The sequence below is a fragment of the Topomyia yanbarensis genome, chromosome 3, assembly GCF_030247195.1.
Source record: "Topomyia yanbarensis strain Yona2022 chromosome 3, ASM3024719v1, whole genome shotgun sequence".
Taxonomy (NCBI): Eukaryota; Metazoa; Arthropoda; class Insecta; order Diptera; family Culicidae; genus Topomyia; species Topomyia yanbarensis.
This window is the reverse complement of record NC_080672.1, coordinates 292,900,117-292,911,908: the sequence shown is the minus strand read 5'-3', so window position 1 is coordinate 292,911,908 and position 11,792 is coordinate 292,900,117. Positions and strand designations below refer to the sequence as shown.

At 40.0% G+C, this 11,792-nt stretch overlaps 1 protein-coding gene across 1 annotated transcript; it reads left to right on the top strand.

The window, feature by feature from the left end:
* Window positions 1-3,373: 3,373 nt before the first annotated feature.
* LOC131692129 (uncharacterized) lies at window positions 3,374-6,055 on the top strand. The gene is made up of 2 exons (XM_058979002.1): window positions 3,374-4,586; window positions 5,364-6,055. The coding sequence occupies exons 1-2, from the start codon at window positions 3,701-3,703 to the stop codon at window positions 5,822-5,824; spliced, it is 1,347 nt and encodes a 448-aa protein (XP_058834985.1). The 5' UTR covers window positions 3,374-3,700; the 3' UTR covers window positions 5,825-6,055.
* The last annotated feature ends 5,737 nt before the right edge of the window (window positions 6,056-11,792 follow it).

Below are 11,792 nucleotides of genomic sequence, written 5' to 3'. Positions count from 1 at the left end.
AAATAATCAAAACAATTGTGTAGTAGATTCCGTAGATTTTACCGTAAATTTTGATAGATTTTGTAAAAGCATTAATTAGCCTGCTTTGATTGGCGTTTTTTGCAAATTTTTCAAGAACATTAGTGAATGTGGCAACCCTGCTACTAAGCGAAAGCCACACCAAAAAGAATGATGAAAATATTTCCATTTGTCGCACAAAAGGATGGACTTCCATTTGCACTAAGAAGTTTATAAAAGAGATCCTGCATTGCGATATACAATGCTCATTCGATGTGAGCTGCAAAAGGGGAATGTTCGTGTATGTACGCAGCAGAAGCGAATTCGGGCAAGGTTCGAGTTGTTAGAAAGGATTCTCGTCTGGTATCACCAAAAATAGTTATCTGAAAACCGTTCTTATTAGGATGAAAACATAATAGAGAAAGAATTGAATTAGAAAGTTCCATTTAATAACTTGGATTGAGTTTGCCCCTGTTAATTCTTCTGTACATGTACCAGTGATTCATATAAGCAAATGTTTATCAAATTAATCTACAAACCCGAAGGTTTTTGCAAGTCCTAGAAAATAAGTGAATGTGGTAATCTCATTCGACATGAAATTTCCAGTAAACATTCATTCAAAATTGGCATTGGCTCAAATTATCCATGAATGTCATATGATATGCCCAAGTTTAGTCCTACGTCAACGCCGCGGTTATGTCCCGGACATTACCCACTCCTAGTTTTTTGTCGAGATTTCACAAAAGTGTACACACAAAAAATAATGAAATTTAAACGACATGTAAATCAATACGAATGTAAACATACAACGATTGAATCAAAAATTTGATTGAAAATTGCGTTGAAATCAATTGGAGCATCAAACAGCATACAATTTTACACTCTCATTCGTGTAATATTACATGTCATTCATTTTACAGCAGTATTCGAGTAAAAATACATTGAAGTGCATTGGTTTTCCGTTTAAAGAAACTGTAATTTTCAATCCACGTGTAAAATTATAATAAAATTCGTTGAAGAAAGCACGACAAGTCGTGTGTATTTGTGGTGGAACTTCATTTTACATTTATATTCATGCTCCAAATATGTGCATGAAAATAAACTTAAAATTACAAAATATTTTTTTCTGTGTAGCTTTAAATCGTCTTAGGTTACGCAATTATTAGGTTTTCAAACCAATTGTTTTTTTTAGATTAGAAAACGGGTAGGTAATGTCAACGACATTACCGAAATGAAGTAGTATACATTTTAAGTTGTTAATACGAATGCTGCAATTTTTACTAATTTCTGAAAGGTTTTATTAAAATAAGTTATTTCGGTATTTCTAGTGGAAATAGCTAACTAACGGTACAAGTATACACGATTCTCTACTGTTGCCAAATGAATTGTTTCACTCTCATTAAATGCTATTTTCAGGGTTACCATGTGAGGATAAATATGTTGGAATATTTTAGGTTTAGATGTACGTGTATCGATATTTCGGTATTTCCATTAGAAATAACGAAATAGCTGGTTTGAATATAACCTATCAGAAGATAGTCAAAATTGTAGCATTCGCATTAACAGCCTAAAGTGTATTCTACTTCACTCCGGTTATGTCTCTGACATTACCCACCCATCTTTCTTCCTTAACGTTTCGTTTCGCAAAGTTTGCGAAAAATTTCGTTACGTTTCGTTTCGTTCCGACTATTTGCGAAAAAATAAATTTTCGCCCACCATTCCCAAAATACCCATATTGAGCAGGGTTACAGCGAATTTCGCTAAACACAAGGTCTTTGATTTCAACATGGCGTCAAAAATCAATTTCTGGGACCTATTCGTCAAGACCATTCCAAAAACATCCATATTGATTGGGTTATAGCATCTTGGAGTTCAAAATGGCGTCAAAAATCAATTTCTGGCACCTATTCTTCAAGACCCATTCCAAAAACACCCATATTGTTGAGGAGCGGGCCATAAGGAGACCAGACCCGTCTCTTCATTCTTTCTGAAAATCTACTAAGTCTTTTGCATTCAAAAGGACTTAAAATATTTTTTTGCAAAAACCGTGTTAGTTGCGAAATTCGCGCAAAAAACTGCCAAAATTCTTCTAAGTCTTTGCATTTAGAAAGTCTTAGGTCTTTTTTCAGGAAAAAGTCTTGCATTCAAAAGAACTGCAATATTTTTGCAAAAACCATGTTAATTGCGAAATCCGTGCAAGAAAAAACTTCCAAAAATATTCTAAGTTTTTTGTTGAGTTTTTTAATGCGGATTTTCCAAACAACGCGGTTTTTTACGCGGATTTTCAAATTAACGCGTTATTACGCGGTTTTTTTACGCGATACGTATCTCCCGCGTAAAAAAACTGGGTGTATTGAACATAACCAGCTATTGAATTATAGTTTGGATGAATGAGAAAGGCGCAATTTTACCACTAGTGGATTAAAACAGGGTTTTCAGTATAGAATTTCAGATACGAGTCAACGAATAATCGAACTTGGCCTATTCTACTGTATTAACGAATTTAACTTGACTTTACAAAATAACGATGCTTATCGTGAATACAATAATAATTATTATCAAAGGTTCTACTAGGATGACGAAAGCTAGGGAGGAACAAAGAATGCTGCTTCACCCCTAGGTGATAAAGATACGGAACTGTCTCGCAAATTGCAGGACGTCTGACCACTTAACACCCTCGTCATCACCAGGCTGCAGATTCACGCAAAATATTGGTGGAGTGAGCTAATCGTTAATGTTTTACAAACCCAGCCATTTGGGAGGTGGGTGGAGCTAGGTACGAATTCAAAATTGAAAATAATTTAATGAAATCTCACAGCAATACTTTCAACTTTAGCGAAAACGGCACGAGTGTTATCTAGTTCTAGTACGACATGAATTTACGCACACAAACATGTAGTATGCATTCCAACAATCTAACACCAATCCATATTCTAGTTTAGCATTTCCAACGGTTTGCTTGTTTATGTTTATGTGCACTAATGTGTGCTAGCCGGGTCGTTTGCCTCTGAGTCGCTCTTGAAACACATTTGAAGCAGTACTGAGAGAAAGGCGGGAACTCAGCCGAATGGAGAGTGTATACTTATTTCCAATACGCGTCTCCGAGAGAGATGGCTTCTATGCGTTCTAGGCGCAATTAAATTCAGAACAAGGGTCCAGCTAGGTATAGGGATGCGAATGGCATGGCATGGAAGGTCGATGCGTACGAGAGAGCAAAGCAAATTGAATGTCACGGTCCCACAGGTAGCGGAACCTTTTCTCCTTCTATTTCTTCCCCCTTTTTGTACTGATCACGCTTGTACATTCGTATGATGATGGTGTTTTTTGTGTTCTAAAGAGAGCACAACTACTAACACTTTGCTGGGAATAGTACGGGATGCGAGAGAACGAGAAGTACGATTTTTATGAGGCCATCATCATCCCTGTTTCGTGTAAACAGAATGGGATAAAACGTCAAAGGGAGATACTCGGGAGTTCTATGTGTGTTAGAGGTATAGCATATTTTTGTGCTACTAAACACTCGTGAAGTGCAGATTTGATTGCCAAGCGCAGAAAGGTTCAAATTAAATCAGTGAAAAACGGCATGTGTTTTTAAAATAAAATTAAGTGTAATCTTGACGAGTGTCTACTAAGACCGATAGTGACAACACGAGAAATCAAGCTATTGAATCCAGCATCCTACGGGCAGTAGAACACAGTCAGAATGTTTCTTACGATTAAGTCGTCTTGTATCAACCCGAAAAACCTGTTTTGCTTTGTGTGCGGTAAGTACACACCGTCTCATCACAAGCGCTCAATTATGACCATCCCAATCATGGAGGCGTACGAGGCATTCTTCGGTATCCGCACACACAAGGATGATTACGTACATGGACCGGCTTCGGTATGTAATGACTGCAACCAGGGTCTATTGCGGTGGAAAAACGGCCACTATGCAAGGCCACCATTTCCTTTCTCAACGCCGATGATATGGAAAGCACCGAGTAATCACATAAACGATTGCTACTTCTGCATGACCAAGACGGCCGGCGAAGGGAAGAAAAAGTTCGCACAATACCCAGACAGCATCCCGTCCGCTATGAAGCCTATTCCCTGCGAAGTTGATCTATCGTTGACTCTGGCCCAATCGAATTCAACTTCCATCCCACAGGCACCGGTGGTCATCAAGAAAGCAATAAACATAGATCCTGCTAAAATCCCTACTTCGCCAAATTGGTCGGTGAGTGTGAAGAAAGTGAAACTGGACAACACACAACCAAAGCAACAAATACCGACAACACCGTTGGTACCTCCGAAGCCGCTTTCGGATATCAATGTACCGCACATGTTGCCTCCGTTGGCCCCATTCAAGCAGCAACAGCAGCACAAACATCTCACCGTAAGACCCGAGACACAATTGAAAAATATTCCAGGCTCGGCAAAAATAAGGCCACCACCACAGCAAGTGCCCAAGCAGCACTATGACATTATCAATCAGATGCCGCAGCGGCAACAGCCGCTGATGCTTAATCACCATCAGATACCGCAAATACGCATGGCCAACATGCCAACCATGGATGATCGTACTCGGACTAAGCCGATTGTACCGGGTAATAGATTTTTCTCAAATATGTTAACTATACTAACAAATCTGTGGGAAATTTTTATTTTCTATCATGGTAGTGTTTACTACAACAGGTAGAGTGCATATGGCAAAGTAATATTTTGGCAGGATTTGGCATAAATGGTTGTACCTATATGCATGCCCACATATGAACTGCACAAGCAACAAACATATTTTATAACCGACGAATGATTTGTAAAAGCGCAATTCTAATATGTTTGCCACAAATTTGAGCGATTAGTTTAACAAATTTAAATGTTATACTTTCTCGCGCCGGTATTCGAGGAATCATGATTTGCTACATAGAATTTTCTTTAAAACAATAAAGTTAACTGATGCTCATTTTGTGACAATATATGGGTCAAGTATAGGCCTACGAAAGATTAAAATGATTTGCTTTAAAAAATTTACAACGTTTCATACTTTTTGTACGAGAAAGAGAGAACAATAGGCATTTTGTTCATTGTGTACGTTCTCTTGCAAAAAACAAGCGTTTTCGATGACAGTATGTTCTATTATATAGCTCCAGTTAGAAGGCAAATCTTTTATCAGAAACTTGCAAACGGTTCAGCAATATTATTAGGTAAACGGCAGACAGTTTGTGCCATGATAAAGCAGAATAAATAAGCTCGATTAGGTATTTACATTATAATGAAGACATTATTCAATAATTACGGATCACAAAATCTTGCTAGTTTAAGTAAATCTACGTCAACTTTGTAGCTTCAACTAACAGTAACTCCAACTATTTTTATTTCTACAGCACACACAGTTCTTCGGAACGAACCAATCACGATCGAAATCGACGATGACGAACCCGAAGAACAAAACAATTCCGTCGAACTGGCCCGGCCACAACCACAAACGAATGGAGTTCCCTTGAAACATCAAGGGACGCCATGTTCTCAGAACCAACCTCGAATCTCTTATGCGGCAGCGGTATCCGCCAATGTAGTGTCCAGCACCAGCACAGCGTCAAGAAATCCCCATCTTCTGACGGCAACCGATTTGGTGTCTCTTATTCGTGATCTCGAGCTGCCAAGGGACAAAGCCAGCCTGCTGATTGATCGCTTGCGCCAGTGGAATCTGCTCGATAGGCAGTGTTTGGTGGACGGTGCTCTCAGTAAAAGTCCCGAATTCAAACGACGCTCCGTAAACGGGACAACAGCAGTGGTGCACTCGACTAGTTCCTCCAGCAAGCGGAAGCGACAGGGAATGTGCTAGAAGTAAATCGGTGATGAATAGCACAAAATGATGTGCTGTAAAATCCTATTTTTAACAATACGATTCACGAATGACTACTTAAATTTTAAGAGTTCGAAGATCTGATAGTATTATACATGGTATGTTTAGGTACTTATTCTTTTTTATGTTGATATTTTCTGATGTGCTGTGCCATTGGCTACTACGAAGACATATATAAGTATGTATCGAAAATAAACGAATCATTCCAGAGCATTAGTTTCTTTTCTTCATGTTCTATTTACAGCTGCAACAAGTCATGTTTCATAGCAGTTAACAAAATGTTCATAATTCATAAAGCTATAAACCATTGGGCTCAGTTCGTCAAGATCAGCAGATATCTGTGCGTGTTGTTTTGTATTAAGGGTTAAAAACTTTAAAAGATTCACCTGTAGTGTATTGGCACTGTTTGGGACTTACTTCATGCCACCAAAAACATTCCTTTCTCTTCTTCTTGCCTTTGCCACACAGTACTGTACTAAAGTATTACGTCGCGGGCAATGGACATTTAGTTTCCCTTCTTACCGTATCATCTGACCGCACATCAGCATGCTTTCTCTCATTCGTATAGCAAAAGTCGTATGAGGCGCAAAACACATGTGCAACTTTAAATGGACGCCGAACAGTTGGTTTGCCTTCTTACGCCATCATCTGAGTGCGCATCAACATACTTCTCGTTCGAATAGCGAACAATGAATGAGGCACCGCATAAAAATATATACGGGCCTTGTGTAAATTTCCAATATTCGATTAGGACTCTTAGTTGTTCAATTTTGGCGGCTCTGCACTAAATAGACTAAATAAAAATTTCGATTTTCCACGCTGCTACTGAAAGATTATCTGAAAGTTTTGGCGTTGTTTATAGAAGTTTAAAATGAGGGTATGGGCATAGCGTACTTGGTAAATCAATAGCCTTGTACGCAGCTCACCTAGGTTTGATTCCCAACCCCGCATATTGGGTTAGAGATTTTTCCAAAAGAGATTGCTCTAACCCGAAGAGAAGCGAATGAGCTTAATGGTTAAAACGTCTATAATCAAAATAAAAAAAAATGTTTAAAATAATTGAATCCATGCCCAATACTCAATCGACAGACGAGATAGTGCTACAGTGATGCAACAGATTTGAATGGCTGGCGTCCAAAAGGGGCTAACCCAGATTTTTTTTCCGAAATTGATATTTTTGTATGTTTTAATAGTTCTAAGTAACCCACGTGTACTGTCATTTGAGAAATTTGAAAATATTTTTAGATTTTTTGCTATTAGCCGTCAAATTTGACCATGGAGGGTAACTCCAGTACTAGCTGGCCACCAAAAGGCTAACCCCACATTGTGTCTTAAGGAAATTCGAGTGTTCTCGTTCGTTTTCCGAGGTTTTGAAAAAAAGTAGTGTATCGATTTGCCATCTGGTGAACTTGATATAATACTGTTTTAGTTGGATTGCATTATACGTTTACGTTTCGGCCCAGGCAGTCATTCCTGAAGCTAAATGCCGCTCACATACTTGCTATGTATGGCTATTTTCTATTTAATATATCTAATTTTTTGCACGAGTGCGTATTGTCGAGTGTACTGCTTCGAAAATTCCAGTGCAAGTGTCATGTCTCACCATTGAGAGTTGACCGAGCAATAAAGGATTAAAAGAAAAACGGTACATTGTGGTCAGAAAATTAAAAAAATATTATCTTTCGTTAGAGTCATGGTGTCTTGGTAAAAGTTCCTGTATAGTACCTAGCGCTTTATTTGGTTGAAACATATTACAGCGGAATTCAGTCGCTAGGGCGGCGCTGTTATCAACTTTTTAATAAAGCTTGACATAAATGTGGTGTCTGCGAGAAAGTTGTAGGTCCTATCATCTTCTGAAGACGGAAAGTTTATAGGCCCTGTTTGTTTCGAGATAAAGCATGTTTTGGTTAAAAATTATACTTACAGATTAGGTACAGATAATGACTGTATTGCAATAAATCTACATGACCTGGCACCACATACTAGTTCCGTCGGTATCAAGCAACTCATGTCAAAATACGGAGAGGTGGATAGTGATACTTAGAGGAACTTCTTCCCAGAATTTCGCAACGGTATTCATATGGTGAGAATGCGTCCGACAATTCATATTCCCTCCTACTTTACCATCCCATGCAGATCAGCTCAAGGTGTTGCATATTTTCAACGAACACTGACCACGTACCCAGGGCAGATTCCTATGTCCCAATGACTGTTTCAGGTAATGCCAAGGAGGGTATATGTCCCCCCCGAAGCTACACTCGATACTGCTCCCCCTCAAAGAGATTTCCGCTTCCAGCCAATTGATGGACAACACAGCTCCAGTTCCGCTGCCGTCACTCGTCTAGCAATGAGCAACCCAAATCATGATGACACCACGACTGTTTCTCCAGATTTCCGCTTCCAGTCAATTGATGGACAACACAGCTCCAGTTCCGCTACCGTCACTCGTCTAGCGATTAGCAACCCAAATCCTGATGACACCACGACTATTTCTCCAGGTAATGCCAAGGAGGGTATATGTCCCCCCGAAGCTACACTCGATACTGCTCCCCCTCAAAGAAATCTCCGCTTCCAGTTAACCAATGGACGATACAGCTCCAGTTCTACCAACGCCACTCGTTTAGCAATCAGCAACTCAAACCCTGATGTCACCATGACTGTTTCGACTGCCCGACTGTCCGATGGTGACTTATCTCAACAACTAGGAATATATTACCAGAATGTGAGATGACTGCGCACGAAGATCGACGAGCTGTTTGTGGCTACATATGATGCGGATCAGGATATTATTGTGCTAACAGAAACATGGCTGAACGACGATATAAACTCGCTACAGTTATTCGGTGCTAGGTACACGGTATATCGCAACGATCGCGATAAAATTACTTCCGGCAAAACAAGAGGTGGTGGTGTTCTGATCGCTGTTTCAAATCGACTATCGTCTAAGCACAAAATAAGTCACAATAATGGTCTCGAACAACTCTGGGTGAACGTCAATAGCCATGGAACAAATATCTGTGTAGGTGTTGTATATCTCCCCCCGGACTCCGCAAATGATGCGAATTTTATTCAGAAGCATATCGATGCTGCGCTGGATATATCAAATTCACTTGATCCCAATGCTTATCACTTACTATTCGGAGATTCCAATCAGCCTGGTATAGTGTGAAAAAGCACTTCGTCCGGCTATGCCGACCCCTCTGACTCAACCTTATCGAGATCTAGTATTTCTCTACTGGACGGGATGTCCCTTCTTAACATGCTGCAGTTATGTACGGTAAGAAACGGTCGAAATCGCACCTTAGATCTTGTGTTCATTAATGAAGAAGCATCGGTGAATTGCCATGTGTATCAGGCGGATGAGTCACTTGTTGATATTGACTCCCATCACCCTCCACTTTCTGTTATACTTGCATGTCCACAGCATATTCTTTTTGACAAGATGTACGAAGATTTGGAGTTCAATGTCACAAAAACTGATTTTGTCGGACTTAACCACTCGCTGGAAACTATCGATTGGGGGACTATGCTGAATAACGCGGACAGTGTGAATGATGCAACAGAACTATTTTCCTTTGCACTAAAAAGTCTATTCAAAATACATGTCCCGCGTCCTAGACCAAAACCACTCTGGTCCAATCGACTACTACGTGAATCTAAACGAATAAGAGCAGCGGCGCTCAGGCACTATACCAATCGACGGAATCCTATCACTAAGCAGGAGTTCATTTTCGCGAGATACAATTACAAAGCTTATAACCGATTCCTTTACTCTAGGCACGTCATAAAAACTCAATCAGACCTTAAGCGAAACCCTAAACGTTTCTGGTCCTTTGTGAATGGAAAACGTATGGAGAGTGGACTTCCTACTACCATGACCCTAGCAAACGAAAGTTCTAGCACTATCAGTGGTATCTGTAACTTATTTGCAAAACATTTTTCGGATGCATTTGAATCCATTCCGTCTACGACAGCGCAGGTTGAAGCAAGCCTTTGTGTTGTTCCCCGTGACGTGATAAACTTAGGTACTATTCGTTTCTCTGATGAAGACATTATTGCTGCCATTGAAAAGTTGAAGTCCCCGACATCAGCTGGACCTGATGGGATCCCTGCTATCATCCTAAAAAGGCGTGCGAGTGCTTTATGCGCCCCACTAAAACTAATCTTAAACCGATCGTTATCGCAAGCCACGTTTCTTCTGTGTTGGAAAAAGTCGGTTATGTTTCCTGTCTTTAAGAAAGGAGATAAGCAAGACATAGCAAAACTTCCCTTTGTGCTGGTTCCAAATTGTTCGAAATTCTTGTTAGCGATGTGCTATTCCGCGAAGTCAAAACATACATATCGACAGCCCAACATTGATTTTACCCAGGTAGATCAACAGCCACGAATTTAGCACAATTCACTTCGCATTGCATTAAAAGTATAGAAACTGGAGCCAGTCTACTTTTTACTTCTGCCCAAGTCAGGCGTACAATCGAACCAAGTGAACAACAGCTAGCAACCTCTCGATCTAGTGTGCATTGTCTCCAGAACAAAGGAAATATTCAATTTATTCGTGCCGTCATGAGTAAAGTTGACGAAAAAAGTCTGCTCCGACCCAACACAGCGGTCGTTGACTTTAAATTCTGTTCAATACGATTGAGTTTTAGTGAAGTGGAATACCTGCTGAAGGTGAAGATGCAACTTAGGCTCAAGGAGGTTATGTACCTTCAGTATCATCATCTTCGCAATGTAGTACTCATATCATTCAACACGTTAGCCAAAGCTGAACGTTTTGTTTTGCTGAACAACTTGAAGCACGTGGCTGAAAGTGATAAAGTTGGAATTAAGATTCCCGTGTATATAGAAAAAGACTATGTAGATGTAAAGTTACATGACCTATCACCACGTACCCCTCCTAATCTAGTTTCAGAATATATGTAGCGATACGGAGAAGTAGAATCCGTTACACCTGATACGTGGAGAAATTTCTTCCCGGGTACACCCAACGGTGTTCTTATGGTGAGGATGTGGATCGAAAGACGGACCCTCCCACTTGACTATAAAACTTAAAACCCACGAAGCTACTATTAATCAAACTACGTTATGCACCCACGAGGGGCAAACTCCTACGTGCAAGTATTGTAATCAGACAGCACACCACGGACAACCTTGCGCGGAAGATACAGAGGAGAATTCATCACTACCGATTCCCAACGAATCCACGGAAAACCAACCCAAAAAAGAGTTTTCAATACCAATACCTGAACCACAAACGGTTGCAAAATTTGTGGCAGCTGTACAGTCCATATTGACAACTGCAAAAGCAGCATCCAGCGCCCCAAATACCACTGTAAGGAATATCGGCGAAGAAGTTAAAAATAATGACGACGGATTTACACTGGTCACCCGTAAGGGTAATAAGCAGGAAAGAACATCTGAGCACCAAGACAACGATAGAAGAGAATTAAATGATCCCCATGACGCAGTAGGCGAGCCGCGAAAGAAGGTCTCCGCTCGCAATAAAACTAGGAGTGGGTAATGCCAGGGACGTAACCGCGGTGTTGACGTAGGACTAAACTTGGGCATATCATATGACATTCATGGATAATTTGAGCCAATGCACTTTTTGAATGAATGTTTACTGGAAATTTCATGTCGAATGAGATTGCCACATTCACTGATTTTCTAGGACTTGCAAAAACCTTCGGGTTTGTAGATTAATTTGATAAACATTTGCTTATATGAATCACTGGTAAATGTATACAAGAATTGACAGGCGCAAACTCAATTCAAGTTATTAAATGGAACTTTCTAATTCAATTCTTTCTCCTTTATGTTTTCATCCTAAAAAGAACGGTTTGTAGATAACTATGTTTGGTGATACCAGACGAGAATCCTTGCTAACGATTCTAACCTTGCCCGAATTCGCTTCTACTGCGTACATACACGAACATTCCCCTTTTGC